Source organism: Oncorhynchus mykiss, chromosome 13 (genome assembly GCF_057628025.1).
Source record: "Oncorhynchus mykiss isolate SJ-2025 chromosome 13, ASM5762802v1, whole genome shotgun sequence".
Classification (NCBI taxonomy): domain Eukaryota; kingdom Metazoa; phylum Chordata; class Actinopteri; order Salmoniformes; family Salmonidae; genus Oncorhynchus; species Oncorhynchus mykiss.
The window spans coordinates 84,890,851-84,906,443 of record NC_143034.1 but is presented as its reverse complement, the minus strand read 5'-3'; the positions used below and the strand labels follow the sequence as shown (position 1 = coordinate 84,906,443).

Below are 15,593 nucleotides of genomic sequence, written 5' to 3'. Positions count from 1 at the left end.
CAGAGAGCGCTGCCATTGGTGCTGTGTGGTAGAGGGGGTGTGTACCTGGTACAGAGAGCGCTGCCATTGGTGCGTATGTGGTAGAGGGGGTGTGTACCTGGTACAGAGAGCGCTGCCATTGGTGCTGTGTGGTAGAGGGGGTGTGTACCTGGTACAGAGAGCGCTGCCATTGGTGCTGTGTGGTAGAGGGGGTGTGTACCTGGTACAGAGAGCGCTGCCATTGGTGCTGTGTGGTAGAGGGGGTGTGTACCTGGTACAGAGAGCCCTGCCATTGGTGCTGTGTGGTAGAGGGGGTGTGTACCTGGTACAGAGAGTCCTGCCATTGGTGCGTATGTGGTAGAGGGGGTGTGTACCTGGTACAGAGAGCCCTGCCATTGGTGCGTATGTGGTAGAGGGGGTGTGTACCTGGTACAGAGAGCCCTGCCATTGGTGCGTATGTGGTAGAGGGGGTGTGTACCTGGTACAGAGAGCCCTGCCATTGGTGCGTATGTGGTAGAGGGGGTGTGTACCTGGTACAGAGAGCCCTGCCATTGGTGCGTATGTGGTAGAGGGGGTGTGTACCTGGTACAGAGAGCCCTGCCATTGGTGCTGTGTGGTAGAGGGGGTGTGTACCTGGTACAGAGAGCCCTGCCATTGGTGCTGTGTGGTAGAGGGGGTGTGTACCTGGTACAGAGAGCGCTGCCATTGGTGCGTATGTGGTAGAGGGGGTGTGTACCTGGTACAGAGAGCGCTGCCATTGGTGCGTATGTGGTAGAGGGAGGGCTGGGCGGCATCGATCTTCTGTTTCCTCTTCCCTTTATGAACGATGAACTTCCTCTTGAAGTGAGACAGGAACTTGAGGTTCTCCTGCTGCTGAGTCATACGGACCACCTACAGAGAACAGATATATTAGGTACCGACTGTACAAAACATTAGGAACCTCTAGCTTCCCAGGGACGTCTAGTCCTGTGTGTGTGTGTGTGTGTGTGTGTACCTCCAGTTTCCCAGGGAAGAGACTCTCAAACTTCTTCTGCAGAGAGAAGGTGAAGGTGAGCCAGCCCATGTTGGAGGCCTGCCGGCCCTGCCAGAAGTACACAACACACTGGAAGTCTTCCTCCACCCTCTCCTCCTCCTCTTCCTCTCCTCCGTGGTGGCCGTGTCTCTCCTTCTTCTCCTTGTCCTCATCGTCGTATTCTACTGGCACCCAATACCTACACACACACACACACACACACACACACACACGGTATTGGCGTCAACAGTTCCTTCAGACAGAACCACAGTCCTGAGACAGACCTACAGTCATCCTAAAGTCCTGAGACAGACCCACAGTCCTCCTAAAGTCCTGAGACAGACCCACAGTCCTCCTACAGTTCTGAGACAGACCTACAGTCCTCCTACAGTTCTGAGACAGACCTACAGTCCTGAGACAGACCTACAGTCCTGAGACAGACCTACAGTCCTCCTACAGTCCTGAGACAGACCCACAGTCCTGAGACAGACCTACAGTCCTCCCACAGTCCTGAGACAGACCTACAGTCCTGAGACAGACCTACAGTCCTGAGACAGACCTACAGTCCTCCTACAGTCCTGAGACAGACCCACAGTCCTGAGACAGACCTACAGTCCTCCCACAGTCCTGAGACAGACCCAGTCCTCCTACAGTCGTGAGACAGACCCTACAGTCCTCCTACAGTCCTGAGACAGACCCTACAGTCCTCCTACAGTCCTGAGACAGACCTACAGTCCTCCCACAGTCCTGAGACAGACCCACAGTCATCCTAAAGTCCTGAGACAGACCCACAGTCCTCCTAAAGTCCTGAGACAGACCCACAGTCCTCCTACAGTTCTGAGACAGACCTACAGTCCTCCTACAGTTCTGAGACAGACCTACAGTCCTGAGACAGACCTACAGTCCTCCTACAGTCCTGAGACAGACCCACAGTCCTGAGACAGACCTACAGTCCTCCCACAGTCCTGAGACAGACCTACAGTCCTCCCACAGTCCTGAGACAGACCCACAGTCCTCCTACAGTCCTGAGACAGACCCACAGTCCTCCTACAGTCCTGAGACAGACCTACAGTCCTCCTACAGTCCTGAGACAGACCTACAGTCCTCCTACAGTCCTGAGACAGACCTACAGTCCTCCTACAGTCCTGAGACAGACCTACAGTCCTGAGACAGACCTACAGTCCTCCTACAGTCCTGAGACAGACCTACAGTCCTCCTACAGTTCTGAGACAGACCTACAGTCCTCCTACAGTCCTGAGACAGACCTACAGTCCTCCTACAGTCCTGAGACAGACCTACAGTCCTGAGACAGACCTACAGTCCTGAGACAGACCTACAGTCCTCCTACAGTCCTGAGACAGACCCACAGTCCTGAGACAGACCTACAGTCCTGAGACAGACCTACAGTCCTCCCACAGTCCTGAGACAGACCCACAGTCCTGAGACAGACCCACAGTCCTGAGACAGACCTACAGTCCTGAGACAGACCCACAGTCCTGAGACAGACCCACAGTCCTGAGACAGACCTACAGTCCTGAGACAGACCTACAGTCCTCCCACAGTCCTGAGACAGACCCACAGTCCTCCTACAGTCCTGAGACAGACCCACAGTCCTCCTACAGTCCTGAGACAGACCTACAGTCCTGAGACAGACCTACAGTCCTCCTACAGTCCGGACACAGACCTACAGTCCTCCTACAGTCCTGAGACAGACCCACAGTCCTCCTACAGTCCTGAGACAGACCTACAGTCCTCCTACAGTCCTGAGACAGACCTACAGTCCTCCTACAGTCCTGAGACAGACCTACAGTCCTCCTACAGTCCTACAGTCCTCCTACAGTTCTGAGGCAGACCTACAGTCCTCCTACAGTCCTGAGACAGACCCACAGTCCTCCTAGTCCTGAGACAGACCCACAGTCCTGAGACAGACCTACAGTCCTCCTACAGTTCTGAGGCAGACCTACAGTCCTCCTACAGTCTTGAGACAGACCTACAGTCCTGAGACAGACCTACAGTCCTCCTACAGTCCTGAGACAGACCCACAGTCCTCCTACAGTCCTGAGACAGACCCACAGTCCTCCTACAGTCCTGAGACAGACCCACAGTCCTCCTACAGTCCTGAGACAGACCCACAGTCCTCCTACAGTCCTGAGACAGACCCACAGTCCTCCTACAGTTCTGAGACAGACCCACAGTCCTCCTACAGTCCTGAGACAGACCCACAGTCCTGAGACAGACCTACAGTCCTCCTACAGTTCTGAGACAGACCTACAGTCCTCCTACAGTCATGAGACAGACCCACAGTCCTCCTACAGTCCTGAGACAGACCCACAGTCCTGAGACAGACCTACAGTCCTCCTAAAGTTCTGAGACAGACCTACAGTCCCCCTACAGTCCTGAGACAGACCTACAGTCCTCCTACAGTCCTGAGACAGACCCACAGTCCTCCTACAGTCCTGAGACAGACCCACAGTCCTCCTACAGTCCTGAGACAGACCTACAGTCCTCCTACAGTCCTGACACAGACCTACAGTCCTCCTACAGTCTTGACACAGACCTACAGTCCTCCTACAGTCCTGAGACAGACCTACAGTCCTCCTACAGTCCTGAGACAGACCTACAGTCCTGCTACAGTCCTGAGACAGACCTACAGTCCTCCTACAGTCCTGAGACAGACCTACAGTCCTCCTACAGTCCTGAGACAGACCCACAGTCCTCCTACAGTCCTGAGACAGACCTACAGTCCTCCTACAGTCCTGAGACAGACCTACAGTCCTCCTACAGTCCTGAGACAGACCTACAGTCCTCCTACAGTCCTGAGACAGACCTACAGTCCTCCTACAGTCCTGAGACAGACCTACAGTCCTCCCACAGTCCTGAGACAGACCCACAGTCCTCCTACAGTCCTGAGACAGACCCACAGTCCTCCTACAGTCCTGAGACAGACCTACAGTCCTGAGACAGACCTACAGTCCTCCTACAGTCCGGACACAGACCTACAGTCCTCCTACAGTCCTGAGACAGACCCACAGTCCTCCTACAGTCCTGAGACAGACCTACAGTCCTCCTACAGTCCTGAGACAGACCTACAGTCCTCCTACAGTCCTGAGACAGACCTACAGTCCTGAGACAGACCTACAGTCCTCCTACAGTTCTGAGGCAGACCTACAGTCCTCCTACAGTCCTGAGACAGACCCACAGTCCTCCTAGTCCTGAGACAGACCCACAGTCCTGAGACAGACCTACAGTCCTCCTACAGTTCTGAGGCAGACCTACAGTCCTCCTACAGTCTTGAGACAGACCTACAGTCCTGAGACAGACCTACAGTCCTCCTACAGTCCTGAGACAGACCCACAGTCCTCCTACAGTCCTGAGACAGACCCACAGTCCTCCTACAGTCCTGAGACAGACCCACAGTCCTCCTACAGTTCTGAGACAGACCCACAGTCCTCCTACAGTCCTGAGACAGACCCACAGTCCTGAGACAGACCTACAGTCCTCCTACAGTTCTGAGACAGACCTACAGTCCTGAGACAGACCTACAGTCCTCCTACAGTCATGAGACAGACCCACAGTCCTCCTACAGTCCTGAGACAGACCCACAGTCCTGAGACAGACCTACAGTCCTCCTAAAGTTCTGAGACAGACCTACAGTCCTCCTACAGTCCTGAGACAGACCTACAGTCCCCCTACAGTCCTGAGACAGACCTACAGTCCTCCTACAGTCCTGAGACAGACCCACAGTCCTCCTACAGTCCTGAGACAGACCCACAGTCCTCCTACAGTCCTGAGACAGACCCACAGTCCTCCTACAGTCCTGACACAGACCTACAGTCCTCCTACAGTCTTGACACAGACCTACAGTCCTCCTACAGTCCTGAGACAGACCTACAGTCCTCCTACAGTCCTGAGACAGACCTACAGTCCTCCTACAGTCCTGAGGCAGACCTACAGTCCTCCTACAGTCTTGAGACAGACCTACAGTCCTGAGACAGACCTACAGTCCTCCTACAGTCCTGAGACAGACCCACAGTCCTCCTACAGTCCTGAGACAGACCCACAGTCCTGAGACAGACCTACAGTCCTCCTACAGTTCTGAGGCAGACCTACAGTCCTCCTACAGTCTTGAGACAGACCTACAGTCCTGAGACAGACCTACAGTCCTCCTACAGTCCTGAGACAGACCCACAGTCCTCCTACAGTCCTGAGACAGACCCACAGTCCTCCTACAGTCCTGAGACAGACCCACAGTCCTCCTACAGTTCTGAGACAGACCCACAGTCCTCCTACAGTCCTGAGACAGACCCACAGTCCTGAGACAGACCTACAGTCCTCCTACAGTTCTGAGACAGACCTACAGTCCTGAGACAGACCTACAGTCCTCCTACAGTCATGAGACAGACCCACAGTCCTCCTACAGTCCTGAGACAGACCCACAGTCCTGAGACAGACCTACAGTCCTCCTAAAGTTCTGAGACAGACCTACAGTCCTCCTACAGTCCTGAGACAGACCTACAGTCCCCCTACAGTCCTGAGACAGACCTACAGTCCTCCTACAGTCCTGAGACAGACCCACAGTCCTCCTACAGTCCTGAGACAGACCCACAGTCCTCCTACAGTCCTGAGACAGACCTACAGTCCTCCTACAGTCCTGACACAGACCTACAGTCCTCCTACAGTCTTGACACAGACCTACAGTCCTCCTACAGTCCTGAGACAGACCTACAGTCCTCCTACAGTCCTGAGACAGACCTACAGTCCTCCTACAGTCCTGAGACAGACCTACAGTCCTCCTACAGTCCTGAGACAGACCCACAGTCCTCCTACAGTCCTGAGACAGACCTACAGTCCTCCTACAGTCCTGAGACAGACCTACAGTCCTCCTACAGTCCTGAGACAGACCTACAGTCCTCCTACAGTCCTGAGACAGACCTACAGTCCTCCTACAGTCCTGAGACAGACCTACAGTCCTCCTACAGTCCTGAGACAGACCTACAGTCCCGAGACAGACCTACAGTCCTCCTACAGTTCTGAGGCAGACCTACAGTCCTCCTACAGTCCTGAGACAGACCTACAGTCCTCCTACAGTTCTGAGGCAGACCTACAGTCCTCCTACAGTCCTGAGACAGACCTACAGTCCTCCTACAGTCCTGAGACAGACCTACGGTCCTCCTACAGTTCTGAGACAGACCTACAGTCCTCCTACAGTCCTGAGACAGACCCTACAGTCCTCCTAGTCTTGAGACAGACCTACAGTCCTCCTACAGTCCTGAGACAAATCTACAGTCCTGAGACAGTCCTACAGTCCCCCTTCAGTCCTGAGACAGACCTACAATCATCTCTCTGTCTGTCTGGTGTGTGTGTGTGTGTGTGTGTGTGTGTACCTGCACAGGAAGACGTAGCAGTCCTGTGTGTGGAAGTGTCCAAACTCCTCCTCCGGCAGACGAGCAAACTTCTTCCCCTCCAACACGAATCCTTCCATTCCATCCAGATCCTCATTCCACTCCTCCATCATCTGCTCTGCCTGGAGAGAGGAGGAGAGGGATAGAGGGGAGGGGGAGGAGAAGAGAGGGGGGAGGGAGGAGGGGGAAGAGGAAGAGAGAGGGAGGGGTGAGAGGGGAAGGGAGAGGGAGGGGAGAGGGAGGAGGAAGAAGAGAGAGAGGAGAGAGGGAGGAGGAAGAAGAGAGAGAGGGAAGAGGAGGGAGAGGGAAGCGGGAGGAGGAAGAGGGAAGAGGGAAGAGGGAAGAGGAGGAAGAGGGAGGAGGAAGAGGGGGGAAGAGGGAGGAGGAAGAGGGGGGAAGAGGGAGGGAAGAGGGAGGAGGAAGAGGAGGAAGAGGGAGGAAGAGGAGGAAGAGGGAAGAGGGAAGAGGAAGAGGAGGGAGAGGGAAGGGGAAGAGGAGGGAGAGGGAAGAGGAAGACGAGGGAGAGGGAAGAGGAAGAAGAGGCAGAGGGAAGAGGGAAGAGGGAGGAGGGAGGAGGAAGAGGGAGGAGGAAGAGGGAGGAGGAAGAGGGAGGAGGAAGAGGGAGGAGGAAGAGGAGGGAGAGGGAAGAGGAGGGAGAGGGAAGAGGAGGGAGAGGGAAGAGGAAGAAGAGGGAACATGAAAAAGCTGCCACTAATAACAACACATTCCTATGGATCCACTCTGTAGCGCAACAAGACAACATCCGGGGCCAGCGACCAGGAGAGACGGGGTTTATGGCAACAAGACAACACCCGGGGCCAGCGACCAGGAGAGATGGGGTTTATGGCAACAAGACAACATCCGGGGCCAGCGACCAGGAGAGACGGGGTTTATGGCATCAAGACAACATCCGGGGCCAGCGACCAGGAGAGACGGGGTTTATGGCAACACCCGGGGCCAGCGACCAGTAGAGACAGGGTTTATGGCAACACCCGGGACCAGCGACCAGGAGAGACGGGGTTTATGGCAACACCCGGGGCCAGCGACCAGTAGAGACGGGGTTTATGGCAACACCCGGGGCCAGCGACCAGTAGAGACGGGGTTTATGGCAACAAGACAACACCCGGGGTCAGCGACCAGGAGAGACGGGGTTTATGGCAACACCCGGGGCCAGCGACCAGGATAGACGGGGTTTATGGCAACACCCGGGGCCAGCGACCAGTAGAGATGGGGTTTATGGCAACACCCGGGGCCAGCCACCAGTAGAGACGGGGTTTATGGCAACACCCGGGGCCAGCGACCAGTAGAGACGGGGTTTACGGCAACACCCGGGGCCAGCGACCAGTAGAGACGGGGTTTATGGCAACACCCGGGGCCAGCGACCAGTAGAGACAGGGTTTATGGCAACAAGACAACACCCGGGGCCAGCGACCAGTAGAGACGGGGTTTATGGCAACACCCGGGGCCAGCGACCAGTAGAGACGGGGTTTATGGCAACAAGGGTGAATAAAGTGTTGACAGCGCTGAAGACGACGTTGAAACATCAAGTCCTAAAAACAGCGACTGTATTCGCTGACAGTCTCTCACCCTGGTTCTGTGATGTCATCCACGTCACTGTGGGCTGCTGGAGGCTGCAGACACCATGATCTGAGCTATATGATTGGCCAGAGGTAGGCCAAAAAGTGCACTTGATTTGTTCTCTGGGCCAGGCGGCTAGGCGGAGTTTGTACCTTCAGACACATGAAGTGGTTCAAAATGGGAACGCACTCAGCGCACAGGGCAGCTGAATCAACTGCCCCTACCGCCAAAAAGAGGGTGGCTGAATCAACTGCCCCTACCACCAACAGAGGGCGGCTGAATCAACTGCCCCTACCGCCAACAGAGGGGGGCTGAATCAACTGCCCCTACCGCCAAAAAGAGGATGGCTGAATCAACTGCCCCTACCGCCAACAGAGGGGGCTGAATCAACTGCCCCTACCGCTAACAGAGGGGGCTGAATCAACTGCCCCTACCGCCAACAGAGGGCGGCTGAATCAACTGCCCCTACCGCCAACAGAGGGGGCTGAATCAACTGCCCCTACCGCCAACAGAGGGGGCTGAATCAACTGCCCCTACCGCCAACAGAGGGCAGCTGAATCAACTGCCCCTAACGCCAACAGAGGGGGCTGAATCAACTGCCCCTACCGCCAACAGAGGGGGCTGAATCAACTGCCCCTACCGCCAACAGAGGGGGCTGAATCAACTGCCCCTACCGCCAACAGAGGGTGGCTGAATCAACTGCCCCTACCGCCAACAGAGGGCGGCTGAATCAACTGCCCCTACCGCCAAAAAGAGGATGGCTGAATCAACTGCCCCTACCGCCAACAGAGGGGGGCTGAATCAACTGCCCCTACCACCAACAGAGGGCAGCTGAATCAACTGCCCCTACCGCCAAAAAGAGGATGGCTGAATCAACTGCCCCTACCACCAACAGAGGGCAGCTGAATCAACTGCCCCTACCGCCAACAGAGGGCGGCTGAATCAACTGCCCCTACCGCCAACAGAGGGCGGCTGAATCAACTGCCCCTACCGCCAACAGAGGGGGCTGAATCAACTGCCCCTACCGCCAACACAGGGCAGCTGAATCAACTGCCCCTCCCTCCAACAGAGGGCGGCTGAATCAACTGCCCCTACCAAGAACCAGAGTTTACACACCAGCTGATGTTTAGGGCCATGGGGGGTTGTCTGGGGAGGAAGAGAGCTGTTTACCTCAGTGAGGACCATCGGGGGGGTTGTCTGGGGGGGGAAGAGAGCTGTTTACCTCAGTGAGGACCATGGGGGTTGTCTGGGGAGGAAGAGAGCTGTTTATCTCAGTGAGGGCCATGGGGGGTTGTCAGAGGAAGAGGGCAGTTTACCTCAGTGAGGACCATGGGGGGTTGTCAGAGGAAGAGGGCTGTTTACCTCAGTGAGGACCATGGGGGGTTGTCTGGGGATGAAGAGGGCTGTTTACCTCAGTGAGGGCCATGGGGTTTGTCTGGGGAGGAAGAGGGCTGTTTACCTCAGTGAGGACCATGGGGGGGTTGTCTGGGGGGGAAGAGAGCTGTTTACCTCAGTGAGGACCATGGGGGGGTTGTCTGGGGAGGAAGAAGGCTGTTTACCTCAGTGAGGACCATGGGGGGTTGTCTGGGGAGGAAGAGAGCTGTTTACCTCAGTGAGGACCATGGGGGGTTGTCTGGGGAGGAAGAGGGCTGTTTACCTCAGTGAGGACCATGGGGGGTTGTCTGGGGAGGAAGAGGGCGTTGAGGTGTTTACCTCAGTGAGGACCATGGGGGGTTGTCTGGGGAGGAAGAGGGCTGTTTACCTCAGTGAGGACCATGGGGGTTTGTCTGGGGAGGAAGAGGGCTGTTTACCTCAGTGAGGACCATGGGGGGTTGTCTGGGGAGGAAGAGGGCTGTTTACCTCAGTGAGGACCATGGGGGGGTTGTCTGGGGGGGAAGAGAGCTGTTTACCTCAGTGAGGACCATGGGGGTTGTCTGGGGAGGAAGAGAGCTGTTTACCTCAGTGAGGACCATGGGGGGTTGTCAGAGGAAGAGAGCTGTTTACCTCAGTGAGGGCCATGGGGGGTTGTCTGGGGAGGAAGAGGGCTGTTTACCTCACTGAGGGCCATGGGGGGTTGTCTGGGGAGGAAGAGGGCTGTTTACCTCAGTGAGGACCATGGGGGGTTGTCTGGGGAGGAAGAGGGCTGTTTACCTCAGTGAGGACCATGGGGGTTGTCTGGGGAGGAAGAGGGCTGTTTACCTCAGTGAGGACCATGGGGGGGGGGTTGTCTGGGGAGGAAGAAGGCTGTTTACCTCAGTGAGGACCATGGGGGGTTGTCTGGGGAGGAAGAGAGCTGTTTACCTCAGTGAGGACCATGGGGGGTTGTCTGGGGAGGAAGAGGGCGGTGAGGTGTTTACCTCAGTGAGGACCATGGGGGGTTGTCAGAGGAAGTGGCCTGTTTACCTCAGTGAGGACCATGGGGGGTTGTCTGGGGGGGAAGAGGGCTGTTTACCTCAGTGAGGACCATCGGGGGGGTCGTCTGGGGAGGAAAAGGGCTGTTTACCTCACTGAGGGCCATGGGGGGTTGTCTGGGGAGGAAGAGGGCTGTTTACCTCAGTGAGGACCATGGGGGGTTGTCTGGGGAGGAAGAGGGCTGTTTACCTCAGTGAGGACCATGGGGGGGTTGTCTGGGGAGGAAGAGGGCTGTTTACCTCAGTGAGGACCATGGGGGGTTGTCTGGGGAGGAAGAGGGCTGTTTACCTCAGTGAGGACCATGGGGGGGGTTGTCTGGGGGGGAAGAGAGCTGTTTACCTCAGTGAGGACCATGGGGGTTGTCTGGGGAGGAAGAGAGCTGTTTACCTCACTGAGGACCATGGGGGGTTGTCTGGGAAGGAAGAGAGCTGTTTACCTCAGTGAGGACCATGGGGGGTTGTCTGGGGAGGAAGAGGGCTGTTTACCTCAGTGAGGACCATCGGGGGGGTCGTCTGGGGAGGAAAAGGGCTGTTTACCTCACTGAGGGCCATGGGGGGTTGTCTGGGGAGGAAGAGGGCTGTTTACCTCAGTGAGGACCATGGGGGGGTTGTCTGGGGAGGAAGAGGGCTGTTTACCTCAGTGAGGACCATGGGGGGGTTGTCTGGGGAGGAAGAGGGCTGTTTACCTCAGTGAGGACCATGGGGGGTTGTCTGGGGAGGAAGAGGGCTGTTTACCTCAGTGAGGACCATGGGGGGGGTTGTCTGGGGGGGAAGAGAGCTGTTTACCTCAGTGAGGACCATGGGGGTTGTCTGGGGAGGAAGAGAGCTGTTTACCTCAGTGAGGGCCATGGGGGGTTGTCTGGGGAGGAAGAGGGCTGTTTACCTCAGTGAGGACCATGGGGGGTTGTCTGGGGAGGAAGAGGGCGGTGAGGTCAGCCTTCATCTCGTCTTTCTTCTCAGCATCCTTCTTGACCTGACACAGACAAGACAGGTCACACATTTTAAAGACTTAATTTGAATCCACCAATCAAGTCCAAAAACAGGATCCAAACATGAGAAAGGTCCCTGTCTGCATGGTACTAAAGGGCTTTCCTCAAAGCCAGTGGCAGGTCATTAGCAAATATTGAAACAAGTCAAAGGGGCCAAGAAAGCTGCCCTGGGGAATTCCTAATTCTACCAGTAAGGGGTCTAGACACCTGCCCTGGGGAATTCCTAATTCTACAAGTAAGGGGCCTAGACACCTGCCCTGGGGAATTCCTAATTCTACCAGTAAGGGGCCTAGATAGCTGCCCTGGGGAATTCCAGGGTTAGAGTTAGGGGTCAGGGTTAAAGGTCAGGAGTTATTCACAGATGGAAGGGTAAGAGTTAGGGGTCAGGGTTAAAGGTCAAGTAGCAAAGTAAAGGATCATTAGAAGAGCTACACCAAGCTAGTTGCTAGAGGGCGCTAACTAGCATACCCCCCCTACACCAAGCTAGTTGCTAGAGGGAGCTAGCTAGCACACCCCCATACACCAAGCAAGTTGATAGAGGGAGCTAGCTAGCACACCCCCCCTACACCAAGCTAGTTGCTAGAGGGAGCTAGCTAGCATACCCCCCTACACCAAGCTAGTTGATAGAGGGAGCTAGCTAGCATACCCCCCTACACCAAGCTAGTTGATAGAGGGAGCTAGCTAGCATACCCCCCTACACCAAGCTAGTTGCTAGAGGGAGCTAGCTAGCATACCCCCCTACACCAAGCTAGTTGCTAGAGGGAGCTAGCTAGCATACCCACCTACACCAAGCTAGTTGATAGAGGGAGCTAGTATGAGGATTCTGTGTTATGCACTATAGCCCGTTACCATATATGTGATTGAATATTATCTGCTGTTGGCTTATGTGGATGTATGTATGTATGTGTTATGCAACATAGCTGACTTGAAACATTGATAACAGTTTCAAGGCCATGGGCCTTTCTCATGATGGAAAAATACAGAATAACGTAAAAACGGACGCATGCAGAACGTAGTGTAGCAAACCACAGACTGGTACCAGCTCGTATGACAACAATCAACGATAGGCTGGGTGAGTCTAAACCACGCCCAGTCTCAACTCTGACAGGCCGGCTCGGAAGCAGGAACTATTTCTGTCAGAGTATATTTATAATATCTTTGTCAAGAACAAGTGAGTTCTCTGTTTGCCCTGCGAGGTGGGACAGAGAGCCCGTATATGCAAAAATTGCATTTACCACTTATTGCTTAGCTAATAAAAAATACATAGTATACAATCGGTGACTCAATGTCATATTTATCCTGATACCAGATTCGAATTGACGCAACCCTAACACTAGCTAGCATACCCCCCTACACAACAGGTCGTGTTACTCACCTTCCCCTGTAGCTAGCTAGCATACACCCCTACACAACAGATCGTGTTACTCACCTTCCCCTGTAGCTAGCTAGCATACACCCCTACACAACAGGTTGTGTTACTCACCTTCCCCTGTAATCCTTGCTGTTGCTCTACACTCTCAGCTGCTCTGGTGTAGTCCACCTTCAGGACATCATCCCAGTTCTGAAACTTAGACTTAAACACCTGGAGAAAGAGACAGAGAGAGAGAGACAGACACAGAGACCGAGAGACAGAGAGACACAGAGAGGTAGAGACAGAGAGAGACACAGAGAGGGATTGACAGAGAGAGACAGAGAGAGAGACAGAGAGACACAGAGAGGGAGAGAGAGAGAGACACGGAGAGGGAGAGACAGAGAGAGACACAGAAAGAGAGACAGAGAGAGACACAGAGACCGAGAGAGAGAGGGAGAGAGGGAGAGAGAGAGAGACAGAGAGGGAGAGACAGAGAGACAGAGAGGGAGAGACAGAGAGAGAGAGAGAGAGAGAGAGAGAGAGAGAGAGAGAGAGAGAGAGAGAGAGAGACAGAGAGAGAGAGAGAGAGGGTTAGTATGTAGTCCACCTTTAGGACATCCTTCCAGTTGTTAAACTTAAACACTTGGAAAAGGGAGGGGAGTTATAACGTCATGTCAACTCTTGTTAAGTATTTCTCTTGCTCTTGTCAAGTAATTTGACCCCTGGCCAAGTCATTTGAACCCTGGCCAAGTCATTTGACCCCTGGCCAAGTCATTTGACCCCTGGCCAAGTCATTTGACCCCTGGCCAAGTCATTTGACCCCTGGCCAAGTCATTTGACCCCTGGCCAAGTCATTTGACCATTGGCCAAGTCATTTGACCCCTTGCCAAGTCATTTGACCCCTTGCCAAGTATGGTATATTTTCAACCCAGGCCCTATTGTATTCACATTAGGATATGGATGAAGTTGCACTTCCTAGGGCTTCCACTAGATGTCAACCATCTTTAGAAACTTGAATGAGGCTTCTACTGTGTTGTGGGACTGAATAAGAGCTGAATGGGTCAGAATACTGGCAGAGAGCCATTTCCTGGTCACGCACAATCCATATGAGAGCGACCTTCTTCCATTGCTCCATCTACAAAGGAATACTCCGGTTGGAACTTTATCGAAGATTTATGATAAAAACATCCTAATGATTGATTCTATACTTAGTTTGAAATGTTTCTTCGACTTGTAATATAACTTTTTGTCCGAAGTAATGCTCGACCTCCACGAGCGTTTGGATTTATTTACCTAACGCGCAAACAAAAGTAGCTACTTGGACATAAATAATGGACATTATCGAACAAATCAAGCATTTATTGTGGAACTAGGATTCCTGGGAGTGCATTCTGATGAAGATCATCAAAGGTAAGGGAATATTTATCATGAAATTTCTGATTTCTGTTGACTCCAACATGGCGGCTAATTTAATTTCTCTCTGAGCGCCGTCTCAGATTATTGCATGGTGTGCTTTTTCCGTAAAGTTTTTTTGAAATCTGACACAGCGGTTGCATTAAGGAGAGGTAAATCTATAATTCCATGTGTATAACTTGCATTATCATCTACATTTATGATGAGTATTTCTGTTGAATCGATGTGGATATGCAAAATATAAATATGCACTTTATCAATTAAAACAAACATGTATTGTGTAACATGAAGTCCTATGAGTGTCATCTGATGAAGATCAAAGGTTAGTGATTCATTTTATCGCCATTTGTGCTTTTTGTGACTCCTCTCTTTGGCTGGAAAAATGGCTGTTTATTCATTCTGTGGCTTGGTGGTGACCTAACAATCGTTTGGTGTGCTTTCGCTGTAAAGCACATTTGAAATCGGACACTGTGGTGGGATTAACAACAAGACTACCTTTAAAACGGTATAAAATACATGTATGTTTGAGGAATGTTAATTATGAGATTTCTGTTGTTTTGAATTTGGCTCCCTGCACTTTCACTGGCTGTTGTCATATCGATCCCGTTAACAGGGTCTCAGCCACAAGAAAATGGCTTTGTTGATGCATGGACTCACTCTGTGTGCAATAATAATGTGTATATATATATATAGTGTTTAACATGATTTTTGAATGTCTACCTCATCTCTGTACCCCACACACACAATGACTACCTCGTCTCTGTACCCCACACACACAATGACTACCTCATCTCTGTACCCCACACACACAATGACTACCTCGTCTCTGTACCCCACACATACAATGACTACCTCATCTCTGTACCCCACACACACAATGTCTACCTCATCTCTGTACTCCACACACACAATGACTACCTCATCTCTGTACCCCACACACACAATGACTACCTCATCTCTGTACCCCACACACACAATGACTACCTCATCTCTGTACCCCACACACACAATGACTACCTCATCTCTGTACCCCACACCTACAATGACTACCTCATCTCTGTATGTGTGGGGTACAATGACTACCTCATCTTTGTACCCCACACACACAATGACTACCTCATCTCTGTACCCCACACACACAATGACTACCTCATCTTTGTACCCCACACACACAATGACTACCTCATCTCTGTACCCCACACACACAATGACTACCTCATCTCTGTACCCCACACACACAATGACTACCTCATCTCTGTACCCCACACATACAATGACTACCTCATCTTTGTACCCCCACACATACAATGACTACCTCATCTCTGTACCCCACACATACAATGACTACCTCATACAAATATTCAAAACCTCCTGTTTGCAACAAGGCACTAAAGTAAAACTGCAACTGTTAAAACCTCCAGGAGGGTTTCTCTCCAGGAACAGGGTAGGAGTTAAAAC

At 53.0% G+C, this 15,593-nt stretch overlaps 1 protein-coding gene across 6 annotated transcripts in view; it reads right to left on the bottom strand.

Annotated features, from left to right (window-relative positions):
* The window catches only part of flii (FLII actin remodeling protein), a 65,913-nt gene that overhangs the window by 17,203 nt on the left and 33,117 nt on the right, over window positions 1–15,593 (bottom strand). For all 6 annotated transcript variants that reach the window (XM_090197953.1, XM_090197954.1, XM_090197955.1 and 3 more), the window contains 5 exons: window positions 12,855–12,953; window positions 11,266–11,355; window positions 6,376–6,515; window positions 974–1,190; window positions 716–870 (listed from right to left, as the gene is read on the bottom strand). In XM_090197953.1, the coding sequence (XP_090054079.1) occupies window positions 716–870; window positions 974–1,190; window positions 6,376–6,515; window positions 11,266–11,355; window positions 12,855–12,953 (701 nt within the window). The remainder of the gene's footprint in view (window positions 1–715; window positions 871–973; window positions 1,191–6,375; window positions 6,516–11,265; window positions 11,356–12,854; window positions 12,954–15,593) is intronic.